The 18,723-nt window shown below is 51.0% G+C and overlaps 3 protein-coding genes across 14 annotated transcripts in view; 1 reads left to right on the forward strand and 2 right to left on the reverse strand.

Moving 5' to 3' along the window:
• The first annotated feature begins 93 nt into the window (after positions 1 to 93).
• Endog (endonuclease G) lies at positions 94 to 3,414 on the forward strand. Its single transcript, XM_078048388.1, has 3 exons — positions 94 to 857; positions 2,025 to 2,134; positions 3,064 to 3,414. The coding sequence occupies exons 1-3, from the start codon at positions 345 to 347 to the stop codon at positions 3,344 to 3,346; spliced, it is 906 nt and encodes a 301-aa protein (XP_077904514.1). The 5' UTR covers positions 94 to 344; the 3' UTR covers positions 3,347 to 3,414.
• Positions 2,852 to 9,530, reverse strand: Spout1 (SPOUT domain containing methyltransferase 1). The gene is made up of 12 exons (XM_005321051.5): positions 9,424 to 9,530; positions 8,863 to 8,908; positions 8,478 to 8,606; positions 7,862 to 8,021; positions 7,443 to 7,532; positions 7,277 to 7,326; positions 6,922 to 7,052; positions 5,513 to 5,585; positions 5,290 to 5,388; positions 4,739 to 4,841; positions 4,423 to 4,570; positions 2,852 to 3,565 (listed from the first exon to the last, which is right to left on the reverse strand). The coding sequence occupies exons 1-12, from the start codon at positions 9,502 to 9,504 to the stop codon at positions 3,497 to 3,499; spliced, it is 1,179 nt and encodes a 392-aa protein (XP_005321108.2). The 5' UTR covers positions 9,505 to 9,530; the 3' UTR covers positions 2,852 to 3,496.
• Positions 9,531 to 16,970: 7,440 nt separating this feature from the next.
• Kyat1 (kynurenine aminotransferase 1) overlaps positions 16,971 to 18,723 on the reverse strand; it is a 35,888-nt gene continuing 34,135 nt past the window's right edge. For 10 of the 12 annotated variants that reach the window (XM_078048368.1, XM_078048367.1, XM_078048365.1 and 7 more), the window contains 4 exons: positions 18,495 to 18,681; positions 18,333 to 18,412; positions 17,529 to 17,669; positions 16,971 to 17,440 (listed from right to left, as the gene is read on the reverse strand). In XM_078048368.1, the coding sequence (XP_077904494.1) occupies positions 17,375 to 17,440; positions 17,529 to 17,669; positions 18,333 to 18,412; positions 18,495 to 18,681 (474 nt within the window). In that variant the 3' untranslated portion in view covers positions 16,971 to 17,374. The remainder of the gene's footprint in view (positions 17,441 to 17,528; positions 17,670 to 18,332; positions 18,413 to 18,494; positions 18,682 to 18,723) is intronic. The other 2 variants (XM_078048369.1, XM_078048366.1) reach the window with 2 other exon arrangements.

Below are 18,723 nucleotides of genomic sequence, written 5' to 3' on the forward strand. Positions count from 1 at the left end.
GACGCGGAGCGCCTTGCACACGCGCAGAGGGGAAGGTCGAGGCGGCGGTGCAAGGGGTGAAGGCGGAGCCATACCTTGGGCCTGAGACTTAAAGGGCAAAGAAAGGGCGCCGGGCACTCACCTGGGGCCTGTCCCACTTCCTTTGGTTCTGAATCCCAAGCCCTTGGAAGCGTTTGCCAGCGGAGGGAAAGGACATCCCACCCTCCACGACCCCCACCCTGCGTCAGCCCCGCTGTGGTCCCCGCGGTGCGACTATGCCCCTTTAAGAGCGCCGGGGGTGGGTAGGCCCGAGGTCGCGGCGTGCGCTCAGCCTGCGCCGCATCCCCTCGCGGAGCTGCTCGGCCATGGCGCTGCGGGTCGGCCTGACCCTGGCCCTGGGCGCGGGGCTGGGTGCGGCCGCCGAGCACTGGAGGCGGCGATGGGCAGACGCGCAGGCGACGCCGGGGCTGCTGGGGCGGCTGCCCGTGCTGCCCGTGGCGGCAGCGGCCGAGCTGCCTACCGTGCCCGCTCTGCCTGGGGGACCGGCGGGTCGCGGGCCTGGCGAGCTGGCCAAGTACGGGCTGCCCGGCGTGGCGCAGCTCAAGAGCCGAGAGTCGTACGTACTGTGCTACGACCCGCGCACCCGCGGCGCGCTCTGGGTGGTCGAGCAGCTGCGGCCCGAGCGACTCCGCGGCGACGGCGACCGCCGCTCGTGCGACTTCCGCGAGGATGACTCGGTGCATGCATATCATCGCGCTACCAATGCCGACTACCGCGGCAGCGGCTTCGACCGCGGCCACCTGGCTGCTGCCGCCAACCATCGATGGAGCCAGAAGGCCATGGACGACACCTTCTACCTGAGCAACGTCGCGCCCCAGGTAGCGCTCACGCCCTAGACCGGGCTGCGGAACGCGGGGCCAGCGTCTCGCCTCCCTGAGCCCGAGGCTGTTTGCCGAATGCGCGCTCCAGGTCCTAAGTGTATAGAGCGCTCCGGGCGGGAGGGAGGAGCCCTGGGGCTCTGAACGTGGGCTGTGCCTTCAGACGTGGACTTGAACTTAAAAAACTGAGCTCTGGGCACCTCCTTGTTCTTCAGTTTCTTCCTCTGTAAAATGGGGATGAGCCCGGGACGGTGGCGCATTCTTACAATTCCAGCAGCTGGGGAGGCTGAGGCAAGAGGATCGCCAGTTGAGTCCGGCCTGGGCAACTTAGTGGAGACCTGCCTCAAAATAAAAAGCTGGGGTATAGCTTAGTGGCAGAGCTCAGGTTTCATTCCCAAAAAATAAGTTAAATAAAATGGGGATAAAGCTTCTGTTCACCTCCTTGCAGTAGTGATGAGTCAAAGGGCCCAGCACAGTTCATGGCCCACTGAGGGAACAGACTCAGAAGGTCGGAGTAACTTCGTGGTCCACCCAGCAGGAGGAGAAACTAGGCGGCAGTCTAGAGGAGCTGAGACTTCAGCCCTGTGTGCCTGTGAGCAGTTACCAGGAACACTACTAGCAAGTGGGCAGGCAGGCAGGGTGTCACTGCCAGTCACTACATCCTAGACCAGCTGTTCTACCTCTGGCTGGGTTCCCAGCAGAGCCTGACACCCAGAATGGAGACAGATGAGCTCTGCGTGAAACCCATGAACACAAGCCTCCCTCCCAGCTTCTTTCCCATGCACAATCCTCTATCCATTTTTCCTAGACCTTGTCCTGTGATCTCACTGTCGTTGAGGGCACAGAATAGTGAAATGGAGGGCTCTCCTGAGACCCTGGAGAGCTCAAATGGCCCTCAGTGTCCTCAAAGGGGGAGAAGTTCTCCTTTCTTTGTATAGCTCTTTGAGCTGGAAAATGATTTGTGAGAGTGGGGGTGCAGGAGGGATCCTTGTCAACCCTGCCCAGGCTCTGTCCATCCTTGTAGCCACATGGCCTCTATTCCTTCCTTGAGCTTCAGTTTCCTCCGCCTGCATGCCCCCCACCCCACCCCTGGGCCCAGAGTAGTCCTGTGGCAGGAGGGAAAAGAGTCCCAGGCATGATCCCACTCTGGTTCACTTCTTCCACCAGGTGCCCCACCTCAACCAGAATGCCTGGAACAACCTGGAGAAGTATAGCCGCAGCTTGGTCCGCACCTACCAAAACGTCTATGTCTGCACAGGGCCGCTCTTCCTGCCCAGGTGAGGTCCCAAAAGTCATCACTCATCTGGTTTCTTGGCCAGTCTGTTTCTGTTTTGGGCCCTCATTCCTCCTCTGCAGCGAATCCTTTGGATGCCCTCCTTAGACCAGCTCTCTGTGGTCACAAGGCCCTGAACCTCCCCTTGCTCCTCTCCTGACACCTCCTTCCTCATGTTCTGCAGGGATGGAAGCACTCACTGTTCTCACACCAGGCTCTTGCCTTCTGTCTCTGCTTGGAGTGACCCTTCCTTGCCCTCTAATCTGCCTGATCTGGGTTTTCACTCTAGTCCCTCTGCACCTCTGTCTCCCAGGGTAGAAGGGCTGAGCTCCTGTGGTCAGGCTCAGTGATGTTTCTGGTGCACAGAGGACAAGGCCAGGTGAGGCAGTAGGTCACAGCTAAGCAGTTGCCTCTCAAGTCCACAAGCATGGGATGGAATCAGGCCTACATCTAGTCCCTCGGTGCCATGGGTCAGTGACCTCAATGTCTTTCCTTGTAAAATGGGATTACAACATGTGATGTCATTGTCGTTGAGGCCACAGAATAGTGAAATGGAGTGCTGAGAAGCCAGTCGCCCATCTAGTGTCCCCACACCTACATGTATCTCATGCTGGCACTGGGGTTTCCGCTGCCTTGGTCTTTGCCCTCTTGGTGCACTGCTACAGGACAGACAGGCAGCCAGAATGTGTCCGTGCTAGTGAACTGAAGATGAGAGGACTGGTTCTTTCAGCAGCATTTATTGCCACTCACTCTGCCTGACTCCTGTGAGTTCCAGCCCAAGGAGGAGCCAGACAGGGCACAGAAGCCTCACAATGAGGGGGTGATCTGGTGGGGGGGCAGAAGGTGGAGGTCAGGCAAGGGAAGGCTTCCTGGAGGAAGCAGCCTTGGGTCCATCCAGGACCCTTGGTCATTTACACCTGGGTCTGCCCACAGGACGGAGGCCGATGGGAAGTCCTATGTAAAGTACCAGGTAATTGGCAAGAATCACGTGGCAGTGCCCACACACTTCTTCAAGGTGCTGATCCTGGAGTCAGCGGGTGGACAAATCGAGCTCCGTTCCTATGTGATGCCGAACGCACCCGTGGATGAGGCCATTCCCCTGGAGCGCTTCCTGGTGCCCATTGAGAGCATTGAGCGGGCCTCAGGGCTGCTCTTTGTGCCAAACATCCTGGCACGAGCAGGAAACCTTAAGGCCATTACCGCTGGCAGCAAGTGAGGGCAGCAGCCTAGAGACTGGGGGCCTAGGGCCTGGATTGCATTAAAGAAGGTTATTTTTGGAGAGAAGTCTTGGCTGTGGCTGTCCTGATGGCCTGCAGCAGCCCCGTCTCATGGCTGCTTCACCCATATCCGACACTCATGGGAACCTTTAGGTGGTCTGAGTGCCTGCCTGGGTGAGGCTGGGCTGCAGGGCTGCCAGAGAGATGAGTATGGCTTCCTGGAAGTGAAGAGAATGCGAGACTGGGGCCGGGGAGGCAGGTGGGTGCCAGCTCCTACCTGACCACCCAGGCCCTGCCCCATGAGCTCACTGCTCTTAGTGGGCCCTGGGAGGTTAAGGGCCAGCCAGGTTCATCCTGAGATCTGCCCTGTGGCAGGCAGCATTCCCTGCTCTTGTGTACTCTCTAAATTGGGCATGACAGTACTAATGCCAGCCTCCCTGGGCTGGGGAAGTGATGCCATGGGCAGAGTTCTCCACCTTCCCTGAATGGGTGTCAGGGGTGGGGTCAGGTTTCTGCTGTGGGTATGGCTGGCAGGCTCAAGCACTTGGGCCGGGCGGGCCTCAGGGACAGGGAGACCAGGGCTGTCTATCTGTGAAGCTACCACCCCACTGAGACTGATAGGCAGTATAGCCTCTGTCACGAGGACAGCATTCTGTGCGAGAGGTGAGCGCACTGAGGCTTTCAGCTCTAATGGCACAATGCTTCCTAGCGGACAGGATGCAGGTGACACCTGAAGGGACAGCAGCCATACCCATTGAAGTCACTGGAGAGGAGGTGGCAGAGCTGGAGCCACTGAGGAACACTAAGTATACAGTAATGAAAACAGAAGCCCACACAGGGATGCACAGGTTGCCTGGGGACCACTGGGAGCACAGGAGTAACACTGGCACCCAGGATTCAGGACCCCTCCTGCACTGCACTCATCTCCCCGCCACAGTTTGTGATAGTGAGGGGTGAGGAGTCCCTTTCCAGTGAAGGCACATTGGCCAGGATGGGCTACCAGGCCAGCTGCTAACTACCATGGACAGATCTGAGGCCCCAGCTGGTGGGTGGAGGTCAACACAGGTGGGCTCACCTCAGTGCGAATGGTGCGGCTGCCCTGGTTGGGGCATGTGTTGACATACAGGTCGAAGAGAACACTGGGTTCGGTCACCTCCAGGTTGGGGTCAGCATCCACTCCAGCTTCTAGCCCTTGGAGGCCCCCAAACACTACTACTGCATGCCTGTCACCCAGAGGGGAAATCAGTAACTATTCACCAAGGCCCCACGGAACACAGTCCCAGAGTACAGCAGGGGCCCAGCCTAGGCAGCTGGGCCCCACCAGGCAGGTACCTGCCTCTTTCTCCTCCCCTGGCCTCTGTCCCCTGTCCCCTGCCACAGGCAGCACCCACCTGAAGCTGGGCAGCTGGGCAGAGGCCACATCTGAGCCACGCTCTGACGTCCCAATGGTCAGGTCATACCCGTCCTGGAAGGGCGCCTCAGAAAACACAGCACCTGGGGGTGAGGCCAACTCAGTGGGAGTCCTGCTCTTGGCTGTGTGTTCATTACATTGAAGGGGTAGGGTGGAGCTGGGGCTCAGGTAAGGGGGCCCTCCACTACTCTTGAGAAGTCAGAACTGGGCACAGTGGAGACCAAGCCTGCAATTAGTTGGGGAAAAAACAAGGTGGGCAGGAAGCAGCTCTAAGAACATGGAGAACTTTGATCCTATTGTCCCTATCCAAGACATCATCAGTCAACTCTGATACTCTTCCTCAGAAGTCCTCAAGAACATTCTAGGCAGTGCATTCAAGGAGACCAGGCTAACAGAAAAGATAGTTGCTCAGGACACACACAGTATGGTAGGGCAAGGACTGTGTTTTGACTTGTGGGTCAAGGAAGGCTCTCTGCCACCTCCCAGACAGAGGGCTGGCTGGATATTCAGAGAGAGAAGCTCTGTCCTTACTGAGGCAGGAGGCTAGCCGGACTGTGTACCCCCAGTAGAGACCGGCTTTGGTGCGAGGGTCCTGTGATGACACAACTGTTCCCCGGTAGGTCTTACATTCTGGAAGGGAAATAGAGAAGCTGTGATGATGAGCCAAGGGGAAGGGAGGTAGAGGGAAATTTGGAGACGTGGGTTAGGTGGGGCTGGCTAGACCACCATAAAAGTTAAGGAAGCTTCCAGATACCTGGGAGCTGCTTCTGGTTCAGTCTCACAGTCACTCGAAGCCCAGGCTCCAGGTTCTTGTCAATCTTCACCTCCTGGGGAGAGGCCAGAAGAAATGGATGCTGTTTCCCACCACAACCAGTAGGAGGCATTGCCCTCTGAGACCCTGCTGGGGGAACGGCAGGGCTGGTATGGGACCCAAGGGGTTCAGGTCAACTTACAATCCTCCTGCTTTGGAATGGGCTAGACCTGTTTATAGTACTATCACAAGATACTGGTCAGAAATGAAGGCTGGGGGCTTAGCGCACATAGGAAGTTTTCCCCAATAGATGAAATCCCAGTTTTCCACATTTTGATCATTTTGCTAATTACTGGCTATAGTAATTTGAGCAGGTCACTTAGCCCCTGAACTCAGTTTCCACATCTGTCAAACTGAAAACCCTTCCACAAACAACAGCTATTCTTAAACTTCTCAAACCCTGGCATGAAGTAAATGGCTAAACATTAGCTGTGATGAGTGACAATTATTTGTGTTCTGCGCCATTTTGGAATTTATCACCCTTGGTGGGCACTTTCTTATCATTCTGAGAGTTTCTCATGCTTTTCCCTTTTGTTTGTGTCATCCTGGTCTGCTTTTAGCCATTCATGTCTGCTCTGTTCTTTTTTTGGGGTGGGGGAATCCCACACACTTCACTGTTTCTGTCTTTGACTCCAGGGGACTTGAGTGAACAGGAAGTAAATTAGTGTTCTACTCCCAAGGTTGGCTCTGTGTCACACTGGAGTCTGAGTGGTTTTCAATTTGTTATTACTGGGTTCTGATTTGTTTTTTTTAATATTTATTTATTTATCTGTGGTGCTGAGGATCAAACCCAATCCTCACCTCTGCTAGGCGAGCGCTCTACTACGGAGCCACAACCCCAGCCCCCTCTGACTTATTTTTGATTTGCTTTTAAAAAAACAGTAAAGCTGGGGTGCAGCTCAGTGGTAGGGCACGTTTTTTTGTTTTTTGTTTTTTGTTTTTTAAAGAGAGAGTGAGAGAGGGAGAGAGAGAAAGAGAGAGAATTTTAATATTTATTTTTTAGTTATTGGCAGACACAACATCTTTGTTTGTATGTGGTGCTGAGAATCGAACCCGGGCCGCACGCATGCCAGGCGAGCACGCTACCGCTTGAGCCACATCCCCAGCCCCTAGGGCACATGTTTAGCAGGCTTGGGTCCAATCCTCAGCACCAAAAATAAATACGTAAAAAATAGTACATTTGCTCCTGCCTTATCTCTTAAGGCTTGTTTTGGGCTCTTCCTGACCCAAATATGCATAAATGGGGCTATATAGTCAGGTCACCCTACCTACATGCCCTGCTTGCCCTCCATAGCTAGCGTGTGTCCCTGAAGTGCTTCACAGCTCCCCCCCCCACCCCCAATTCTTCTTACCTTCTTCATTCCACAGTTAACAAAAGAGCCATGGCCTGGTCGGGTGGGCCTGTCTACCACAATGCCTTCTCGGAACTCAGATTCCTCATCCTGGCGCATGTGGTGAGGGCTGTCCAAGGGGTTCAGGAGCCCTGGAGGGGGTGGCAGGAGGAATCTTGGAAGTGCCAAAGCATGCAAAGATGAGGCCAGGACCCTGGTTTAAGATGCAGTTCTGCCACAGACCTGCAGCTGGACATTAGGCATGACATTGCCCTCCTGGGCCTGCCTTCCCCTGAATACCTGGTAGGGGACTGGATGCTTTTCTCATGTCTGAGGGGTGATCTATGGGAAGAGGAATCAGGCCTACCAGGCATACCTGCAAACTGTAGATCCTGGTGCTTGGGGAAGAATGCCTTTCTCAGGTACCTAGTAAAGAATGCAGATCTCAGGAAGTTCCCAGGGGAAGCCACCTCCTAGCTCACCTGCATGTTGATCTCATACACCCTCCCACCCCATCCATGACCAAGGAAGTCACTGCTTACTGTGGACACTCCAGGTACTGCAGGATACGGGCCAGCTGTACACATGCCTGCCCCTTCTTGCCGACTCCCTTAAATTCTCCTTCCACAGTCCTGGAGAGAAAGACATGACTCAAAATCCAATTTGTGGCTTCGGATATAGCTCAGTGATAAGAGTATATGCCCTGAATTCAAAATCCAGCACAAAAACTAACCACACAAACAAAAGCAAACAACAGTCTCATTCTAGAGCTCCTCCCACCTAATGTGACCTCTGTGGTCATTGCCCATGCCTGGCCAGTGGACCCACTAAGGATTACACTGCAGCATTTTAGACAGGGTACTCTGGAAGAGTTGGGCAGGTGGAAAGAGTGAAGTCACAGCCAACCCTGGCAGCCCCTTCCTCCTCCCTGAGCTCCCAGGCCCTTGGGATAGCTTCTCACTTGGCATCATGACCCTCCTCATCGAACACCACAATCTCATCCACACAGAAGATGGCACAGGCTCTGGCAATCTGGCCAGCCAAGTAGGTACGAAGCTCAGGTGACTGGGCATTGTCCAGGATAGAGCCTGGCAGGGCCACGCTCAGAGTGTAGGGCCGTCCTAGGTAGCAGAAGACGGTGTTGTTAAGCATGCATTATTTATAATGGGAAGACAAAGAAATAAAAATTAAATGAAAATGAAATTGAAGCATTCAGAAAGCTCAATAAGAAAGTAAAAACAACAACAACAATCATTAATACCATGAAATTTTAGTCTGGGGATTTAGTTCAGCATGTGTGAGGGCCTGGATTTCCCCCCCAACAGAAAGAAAAAGAAGAAAGGAAAAGAAAGGCAAGGCAAGGCAGGGAAGGAAGAAAAAGTTAAGAGACACAATGCTTGAAATCTACTTAAGTAGCAGGTTAGGACTCAGCAAAGACTCCCTCCTCTTCTCTGGGCCTCAGTTTCTATCAGGACGTTTGGACTCAATGGTCACTTGAGACTCTTCCAGATATGACATTCTCTGCTCTGCCTGCAGGACATCTGCTGAAGCCACATCCTGTGCCCCTAGCCACACACCTTGGTTTTCCCTCTGGGCAGCTGCCTCCTCTTCCTCCTTCTGTCGCTTTGTCTGCTCCTCTTGTGCGCGTTGCTTCTCCAGTTTTTTTGTCAATTTCATGTCCTTCCACTTCTTTTTCTCCTCTTTCTCTGGATAAGAGAACATCCTGATTGGTGTGGGGAGAGAGTGACTTGGAGCAGTCAGAGGGATCATTACCTCTCATTAGGACAGCTTGAGTGCTGGCAAGCAGCCAGAGCCTACTACCCTTGGGTGCTGTGAGACCCAGAGGGGATAAATTTGTGTCCTTCCCTGTGTCTGGCCAAGGCTGGCTGTGTTCTCCTGGAATGGCCTGGGCACAGTCACTCTTTCCCACCCCAGGCCCAGGCAGGCCCAGCCGGTACGTACTCTGTTGCTTCCATTTTCGCCACTCCACCCTTTGGCCATGTTCACCCTGGAGTAGGAGTGGGAGGAGGATTAAGAGTGAGAGGCTGAATGGTCACATCTGCGAAGGGAGCACACATAGGGCTCCACAGCCAACCTGTCCCTCCACCACAGAAAACGCCTCAGGAGGGCAGGGACCCCCTGTACCCACAATGCCTGAGATCAGGCCATGATAAGCATTAAACTGTTGAATGAGGGGCAGGACCGGCCGTAGCCGCCATGGGAATCAGAAGACAAGGCAAGAAAAGGCTCAGGGTGAGGGCGGGTTCCACCTCTGGAATGCAGCCCCCGCCGCAGAACCACAGGGACTCGTCGGCCTTGGCTCCCCTCCGAGTCCCAGCGCTGGCCTCGGCCCCGACTCCCACCTCCTAATCGCGGGGGCACACGCATCCACCGGCGTGCAGCACCTTCCTCGAGGAGCAGGGAGCGGGAGGCGCTGCTGGGACCCGCCACCAGCCCCCATGTGGGTCCTTCTCACGCCCCGAGCGCCGGGTGCTGGCAGGACCCCCACCTACCGGTACCTACCGGGCCGCAAGGCCGCTTCCTCGCGCGCTCCGCCATGTTCCGCCGCGTGCCGTCGGCCACGCCCCTGCCAATCAGACCCATGCCTTCCGGCCACACCCCCGCCGAGCCGTCCAATCGGAGAGCTAGTGGGGCGTGGCCGAGGTGCGTCCGCGAGGGGAGCGCTTGGGCGAGGGGAGCGCTTGGGCACTGGTGGGCTCAGTGGTGGGGAGCGGGGCCTTCTGGGTCTTTCCCCGGCCCCGCGTTGGATGGAAAGCCGCGTTTTTGAGTCGGCACCAGCCAGACCTCAGCGTCATTTTATGCAAGGGGACTCTCAGGCCCAGAGCTGGAAATCACGTTAGAACAATTTAATCCAGTTTTTTTTTTTTTTTTAAGTATTTATGTTTGAGTTTTTGGTGGACACAACATCTTTATTTTATTTGTATGTGGTGCTGAGGATCGAACCCAGCGCCCCGCACATGCCAGGCGAGCACGCTACCGCTTGAGCCACATCCCCAGCCCCTTTTTTTAAAAAATACATTAATTTTTGTATGTGTGTGTTTATGAATTTTATGTGGCGCTGAGGATTGAACCCAGTGCCTCACACGTGCCAGGCAAGCGCTCTGCCACAACTCCACCTCTTACTTTCCCTTTACTTTCTCTCTCTCCCTCTCTCCCCCAACCTCTGTCTTTTGTACCCAGGGAAATTACCACTGAGTTAAGTCTCCGTTTCTTTGTATTTTTTAAATTTGAGGCAGGGTCTCATTAAGTTGCTTAGGGCCTCAGTAAATTGCTGAGTGCTGGCTTCGACCTTGCAATCCTCCTGCCTCAGGCTCCTGAGCTGCTGAGATTACAGGCATGCGCCACCACCTGGCCAAAGCAGGTTTTTTTTTTTTTTGTAAAAAAAAACAGTTTTTTTTATGTGGGTCACACATGCGAGGCAGGTGCTTTACCACTGAGCTACAGCCCCAGCCCTAAAGCAGCTTTAATTTGAAAATTGAAGAGTTTGACACAGACCTCTTCTAAACCTGTATTTTTTTAAATTGTTAACATCTTTCAGTGGTGTGCTACATTGTTATACTTGGTAAACAAAAATGATACATTGTTATCAACCAAGGTTCTGTAGTCTACCCAAGAGTTTTTGAGTACATTCTGTTTTTGTTGTTGTTTAGTTGTAGATGAAGACAATACGTTTCTTTATTTATTTGTATATGGTACTGAGGAAGGATCCCAGTGCCTCACAATGCTAGATAAGAACTCTACCACTGAGCTATGACTCCAGCCCCATTCTCTGGGTTTTGACTGAAGCATAGGCATGTATCATTATTACAGTAGGAATTTGTCTCTATAGTTTTACCTTCCAGAATTTCATATAGTTGAAATCATACAGTATGTAGCCTTTTCAGATTGGCTTCTTTCATTAAAGGATATGAATTTAAGTTTCCTCCATTCTTTGTGTGACTTACTCATTACTTTTTATTGATAGATGCTATTTTATTGGATGGAAGTGCCACAGTTTATCCATTCAACTTTTCAATTTGCTTCCTTCTCTCCCTCCCCCAAACTCCTTCTCCTCCTCTATTTTTTGGTACTGAAGATTGAACCCAGTGGGGCTTAACAATTTAACTACATCCCCAGCCCTTTTTATTTTTTTTTTGTTTTGAGACAAGGTCTTGCTAAATTTTGGAGGTTGGCTTCAAACTTGCCATCCTTCTGCTTCAGCCTCCTGAGTCTCTGGGATTACAGGCTTGCACCACCATGCCCAGCATGCACACACACGTGCCCCGCCCCCCACCCCACATTGCTGGAAATGAATCTCAGGGCTGTGTGTGCTAGAGCAATGCTCTAGCACTAATCTACACCTCTAGCTCTGCTTCCATTTATTGGCAATTATAAACCAAACTGCTATAGATATTCACATGTGGGGTTTTGTATAAATGTGAGTTTTCAATTCATCCAGGAGCCCAGTTGTTGGGTCCAATGGTAAGACTGTGTTCAGCTTATGTTCAGCTTTGTAAGAAACTGCTAAACTCCTTCAAAGTGATTGGACCACTTTGCCAGCAATGAATGATACATTTAAAAGCAAATATTAAAGATAAGCCAGGGAGTTATGTGGCTCAGCGGTAGAGCACTTGTCTGGCACGTGCAAGGCCCTGGGTTCAATCCTCAGCACCACATATAAATAAATAAAATCAAGGTATTGTGTCTAACTACAACTAAACAAATAAATATTTAAAAAGAAGATAAACCACATGTAGTGGTATATGCTTGTAATTCCAGTAACTCAGGAGGCTGAGGCAAGAGGATCACAAGTTCAAGTCTAGCCTCAGTAATTTAACAAGACCCTGAGGCTAGGGATAGACCCTGGGTTTGATTCCTAGCACTGCAAAAATAGATAAACAAATAAATAATAAAAAAAATAAATTTAGTATCAGCTGGCATTAAATTTTAAACTTCAATTCCAATACACATGAATTGAAACATAACATGTAGCCCATTTACATGTACAAATTTGTTTTTATGTATCAGTAAATAAAAGAAAACTTTTAAGTCCATATGCCAGATTCTTGAACATTTCGGACACCATAAAAAAACATTCTTGCATACTGACCATAATGATTATAAAGTTACTTCTTACTCAGTGCATGTTGACATTACAGGGACATGTTTATTGTACCTTTTCTCTCCATACCCCTGAATGAAGGTGCACAGTCACGCTTACACAACTAAGACGAGATCTATACTCGAGCTGAGTGACTCAGCCTAAGTTTGGAACCTCTAAAATGGTTATGGGCACATTCTTGGTTGATTTATGAGACATGGGGTCTTTGGTAGGGTGGTTCTAATCAAGAAATCCATGCGTTTACCACCATCAAGGGCTTTGCCAATTTCAGGCTACTTGGTGTGCTGTGGTTAGGGGCTCCACCGCTGAGCCCTGGCGCTGGCATTTCATTTCATAGTAGTCCTCTGGGCCAGTGATAGTACCACACTGTGACTTAGAAGGAAAAGGAGGGCAGTGACTTATGTTGTTCCGGCACCAAATAGGTCCCAATGACAGTTCTAGGCTGGGGATGTGACTCTGTGGTGTAGCAATATGCCTAGCATGTGTGAGACCTGGGTTCCATTCCTAATACCATAAGAAAATATAAATAAGTAACAATACTTTTTAAAATTTTTTTAATTTATAGTTGGACACAATACCTTTTATTTATTTATTTATTTATTTATTTATTCTTATGTAGTGCTGAGGATCGAACCCAGCACCTCGCACGTGCTAGGCGAGTGCTCTACTGCTGAGCCACAGCCCCAGCCCCTAAATAAATAACAATTCTGCCACTCAATTAGTATCCTACGATTAAATTTTTTTTCTTTTTCTTTTTTGGCACTAGGATGAACTCAGGGAAATTTACCACTGAGCTGTGTCCACTTTTTATTTTTTATTTTGGGACAGAGTCTTGCTAATTTGCTTAGGGCCTCACTAAGTTGCTGAGACTGGCTTTGAACTTTTGTTTCTCCTGCCCCAGCCTCCTGAGTCACTGGAATTACAGGCATGTGCCACTGTGCCCAGCAAATTCAATCCTGACAACTATCAAAGTTAGTGTAGAAGCCACCGGTTACGGGCTCGGGCCCATAGGACTGGCTCTGCTTCAGATGCTGGTCAACAGTGGGGTCTGCAGTTTGCCTGCACTTCTGCACAATCCTCCCTCAGGTTCTATAATTTCTTAGAATGACTCACGGAACACAGGAAAGCTCTGTTTGCTATTACAGCTGTAAAGGACACAGCTGAGGAAGAGCCAGATGTTAGAAGTACATGAGGCAAGGTATCAGGGGAGGGGGCACAGATAGCTCCTGTGCCCTCTCTAGCCACCCTCCCACTCTCTAGAACAAGGAGGTGTTCACCCAACCAGAAGTTGCCTAAACCTCATGGTTTCAGGGTTTCCATGTGGGGTTGATAAACAATTTACAGGGCATTGTTTTGGACTAAGCTCCTGCAGGGGCCCCAACAGACCAGACCAAATCAGAATGGAGTCACTCATGCTTTGTGGCATGTGATAAAATCAAACTTTGAAAATGAACCACTTTTCCAGAACTCAGAAGTTCACAGCAACCAATGAGAAGGAGCTCAGTGTACCTGAGCCAGTGTGGTAAATGAGTCCCCTCCATTGTAGCCCTTTAAGGAAATGAACATTGAAGTGACCAGTTCTTATTTCTGCTTTCTTCAGTCCTTTACTGCCTATTAAGCCAAATCCCTTCTGCTCAGCTGATCTGAGCACTCATCCTATTTTGTAAAACTAGATATCGGGGCTGGGGATGTGGCTCAAGCGGTAGCGCGCTCGTCTGGCATGCGTGCGGCCCAGATTCGATCCTCAGCACCACATACAAACAAAGATGTTGTGTCTGCCGAAAACTAAAAAATAAATAAATATTTTAAAAATTCTCATCTTTCTCCTTCTCTTAAAAAAAAAATCAGTCCTAATATGGGCTGAGAAAAAAAAAAAACAAAACTAGATATTACCTGATTCCAGAATCACTAATAAATGCCAACATTTTAGTCAGCTTTTTTGCTGCTGTGACAAAAAGACCTGTCAAGAACGACTTTAGGGGTGGAAAAGTTCATTTGGGGCTCCTGCCTTCAGAGGTCTCAGTCCATAGACAGGTGGCTCCATTCCTCCGGGCTCAAGGTGAGGCAGAACATCATGGTGGAAGAGTGGCTGAGGAAAGCAGTTGGGAGCGTAGCTCCAGGAAGCAGAGAGAAACTCCACTCAGCAGATATACATGTATATCCCAAGGCCATGGCCCCCAACACCCACCTCCTCCAGCCACACCCCTAATCCTCAATTACCACTCAGTTATTCTATCAGGGGATTCATTCACTGATTGGGTTAAGGCTGTCCCAACCCAATCATTTTACCTCTGAATGTTCTGCATCGTCTCATATGAGCTTTTGGGGGACACTTCATGTCTAAACCATAATAGCTAATAAGATCTTTATACTAAGTTTGCTGTAAATTTCTCTTTTCACAGGTGTATTATCTGGGCGCCACTGAGCACATCCCTGGCCTTAGCCAGGTGTGGCCCAATGATAGAGCGTGTGCCTAGCATGTGAGAGGCCTGGTTCTATCCCCAGGGCTGAAAACAGGAGGCCTTGAGATTGAACTCAAAGTTGAGGTCCTCTGGAGAGTTTAGGGGGAGTGGGGGTGGGCTGAAATTTCTGACCCTCTGATCTTACGGTCTAAAGGGGCTGTATATGAATGACAAGGACTACATCCATTACCTAAGGAATCCCAGGGGTTTGGGAGTCTATGCCAAGGAAGCCCAAAGGTATTTTTTATTATACCACATATTCCCATCACCTCCCCCAAGTAAACAATGACATGCTTGGTGTGGTGGTGCATGCCTGTAATCCCAGCAATTTGTAAGTCTGAGGCCAGAGACCAGCCTCAGCAATTTAGGGAGACCCTAATCAACTTAGAAACTCTGTCTCAAAATAATAAAAAAAAAAAATTTAAAAGGACTGGAGGAGTTGTAGCTCAATGGTAAAGCATCCCTGGGTTTAATCTCCAGTACCGTCTCCCCCCCCCCAAAATCTATCTGTTCTTGCATTGTCTCATATGAGCTTTTGGGGGACACTTCATGTCTAAACCATAATAGCTAATAAGACCTTTACACTAAGTTTGCTGTAAATTTCTCTTTTCACAGGTGTATTACCTGGGTGTGACTGAGCACACCACTGGCCTTAGCCAGGTGTGGCCCAAAATCTATCTGTCTATCTAGGAAAGACTGAAACTCATGGGCTCCCTCTGTCAACGCAGCCTGCCCCAGGGCCATTGTCCGGATAGACTCAGGAGCTGCCCTTGCTTTCCAGAAGGACCCATGTGGGATCAAATCCCACTTTTGACTCTTGTGGGTCAAACTATATGTGTCTTGAGCGGACAAACTCCATTTTACCCTGAGACTCCATTTCTTGTTTTCTTTTCTGTTTGGTGCTGGGGATGGAACTGGGGCCTTATGCGTGGTAGGCATGCACTCTACCAACTAAGCCAAATCCCCAGCCCCACCGAGATTTCATTTCATATAAGAAATGTTTCTCACACATGAGAAACATGTGTAACTCACTCCTGCTAAGCACAACCTCTTTGGCAATGCACAGTGGCTGAAAAATGTTTCTTTTATTTTTATACAATGTATTATTAAGACACGCTTTTGGGCTGGGGTTGTAGCAGTAGTAGAGTGCTCGCCTAGCATGTGCGAGGACCTGGGTTCAAGCCTCAGCACTACATAAAAATAAATAAAATAAAGATGTTGTTTCCAACTAAAAAATAAATATTAAAAAAACAAAGGGTGGAGGTTGTGGCTCAGTGGTAGAGCATTTGCCTAGCATGTGTGAGGCATTGGGTTCAATCCCTGGCACCATATAAAAATAAAAGCAAATAAATGTATCATATCCCATCTTCAACTAAAAAAAAAGTTTAAAAAAAAGAAATGCTTTTGCAAGGTGTTCTTTTTAAAAATATTTTTATTAGTTATTGATGGACCTTTATTTATTTGTTTATATGCGGTGCTGAAAATCAAACCCAGGTCTCACACATGCTAGGCAATCGTTCTACCAGTGAGCTACAACTCTAGCCCCTCTCTCTCTTTTAATTTTTGTAGTTGTAGATGGACAGAATACCTTTATTTTATTTGTTTATTTTTATATGGTGCTGAGGATGGAACCTCACACATGTAGGCAAGTGCTCTGCCACTGAGCTACAGCCCTAGCCCATAAGATGTTCTTTTTTTAGTTCCCATTTTTCATTGGCAATGTACCTTGACTATACCCTGAACTGGGTCATTCTGACCCACTTCCTACGGTGCTGTGGTTTTAACATACTTCACTTGTGGTTTGGGGCTATAAAAAGTGTGCTCTAACTCATGGTGGGGGTGAAAGGGTGCAGAGGCAACTTGCTTGCTGTCCTTTTGGCCCCTTGGTGAATAAAGTTCCATGCCCTGCTTGCAGACTGACCTGTGGTGCATTTCAAACGCACCACAACATGACCTTTTGGAGTCAGATAGCCTTGGGCATGTCACCCCCTTTCCAACCCTTCCAACAGAGCTTTCCACGTGCAGTGAAGACAACTGTTTCTGAGGGCTGTTTGGGGAGATGTGCTCATCTGGGTAGCTGGCAAATGGGGTTGCAGAGACCTGGGTCCCTGCTTCTCCTGTCTCATCACAGGAGTTACAATGGCCTGCTGGCCCCCACTGCCCACACCAACGTGTTCTCTGACCCGTGAGAAGGTCCGTGTCGTTCCTGTCAGAAGCCCCTGTGCACTACGCACCCGCACAGCCCCCAGCCCGGCCAGCCAGCACCATCAGAAGGTGAGGGGTGTGGAGGGCAGCCCAGGGGCCTGGATTCCTCAGGATGAGCCCTGTGACTTCAGACAAGTCCCAATGCCCCACTCTTTGGGCTTTCGTTTTACTCCACAAAAGTTTGTATAAAGGAAAAGGGTGAGCTGGAGTTCTCTGAGATTCTTCCTGTTCTGACGAAGCCTGGCTCAGGGGTTGATACCAGGGTCTGAAGCAGACAGAAGGGAGGTTTGCAAACTTCAAACTTTATTATGGGCAAAAGGACTCAAGCCTGGAGCTGGCTTCCCGGCGACAGGCTGAGATGAGGCACGGTGAGTGCAGGGCTGGGGACCCTGCTGGGACTCCAGGCCTCAAACTCTGCCCTGTTCAGCCCCAGCCAAGTCTGGGGAGAACAGAAGAGACTGAAAACCAACTAGGGAGGGAGAAGGAGAGTCCCAGGTCAGGCCTCTCTGGCCTCTGAGCCAGGACACAGGCTGTGGGAGGGGACTGCTGAGGCCCCAAGACCAAGGAGGGGCTCTTCCTTGGGAACACTCTGCATCATAGAGCAGTACCATCCTCCACGATGTGGAGAGAGCTGGAACAGGGACAGAGAGCTATGGGACAGTGTGGTGCAGGGCGAGGGACAGCCTCAGGGCCCGAGCTCAGCCTTCCATTTCTGCAGCTTCTTGTCCATGGCTTGGAGTGTGGCTTCATCCTGCATTGACACACACTGGTCCTCCCTCCTGCTGCGCCTCGCAGCCTGCAGAAGCGCAGGCACTAGACACACCCCAGCCCACCCTTACCTTCACAAAACAGAAGCGGATGTAGTGGTCAAAGTCCTTCTGATGTGGCACGCTGTAGAAGATGGAGACCGGGATGGCCACCAGGCCCTGGGGAGGAGGAAGCCCATGTGTCCACTCAGCCCTGTGGTCTGGCAGCCTCGGCTTAGGAGACAAGGAGTTTTCCAGGAGGGGCCGCAGGACAGTCAGCCCAGCGCATCGCCTTGGAGGCTGAGTCAGCTCAGACCTGGGACCCCGGGCATCATGCCAGGTCCCCGCTTGGGCAGTGAGGGAGGCGGTACCAAGAGGCTAGACCATGCAGCAGCCAGCAGAGCCAGAGAAGAAAGAAGGCTGAGGACGCATTCCCAGCTGGGTGGGACTCGGAGGCCTGGGCCACCTCCCTACTGCACAGATGGACCACTGAGACCCAGAGAGGGGTGGGCATTCCTGCCAGCCAGCATGCCATTTTGGAGCACATTATAAATATGTTCCCTTTTTTTTCTACTAGGAACTGAACCCAGAGGTGCTTCACCACTGAACCAGCCCTTTTTATTTTTTACCTTGAGACAGGGTCTTGCTAAGTTACTTAGGGCTTTGTTAAGATGAGGAGGTTGGCCTTGAATTAGTGCTCCTCCTGCTTTAGTCTCCCAAATCCCTGGGATTTCAGGTGTGTGCCACCATGCCTGGCCATTCCTTCTTTCTTGAAGTGGGTGTAACCCTGCACCTGGCCCATGGCAGGGGCAGACGGGTGTCCCTTAGCTGGGCATACTTGAGCAGTGCACCCCATGTGGATTCATACCTAGTGACCTTGTCAGAGGCCCAGCCCACCTTGTTTTTGATCATCCACTTGACAAAGCGTCTGTCATATGGCTCCTCTGCGGCACCAGGCAAGTCAGGCATCTTGCTTTCTGGGGGACAGAGGCCAGGCTGAGCCCAGGGAAGCCACCATTCCCCAGACCCTGCCAGCAGACACTGGCCAATCCCACTCACTAAAGTCTGAGATGTCTGCGATGAGGAAGTAGCTTCCCTGGGACAAGACGGGCTTCAGGCCCACAGACTGCAGGCTGTGTGTCATGTGGTCACGGTTTCGCTGCATGGCCTTTGGCAACTGCACAAAGTAGCTGCTGGGTTGGCCCATATGGAGCTGCTCCCGCTCAAAGCTCTTGGCTACTGCAACCTGGGCAGGGCAGATGGACTGGCAGGTCAGCTGTGCCTGGGC

The sequence above is a fragment of the Ictidomys tridecemlineatus genome, chromosome 4 (genome assembly GCF_052094955.1).
Source record: "Ictidomys tridecemlineatus isolate mIctTri1 chromosome 4, mIctTri1.hap1, whole genome shotgun sequence".
In the NCBI taxonomy this organism is placed as follows: domain Eukaryota; kingdom Metazoa; phylum Chordata; class Mammalia; order Rodentia; family Sciuridae; genus Ictidomys; species Ictidomys tridecemlineatus.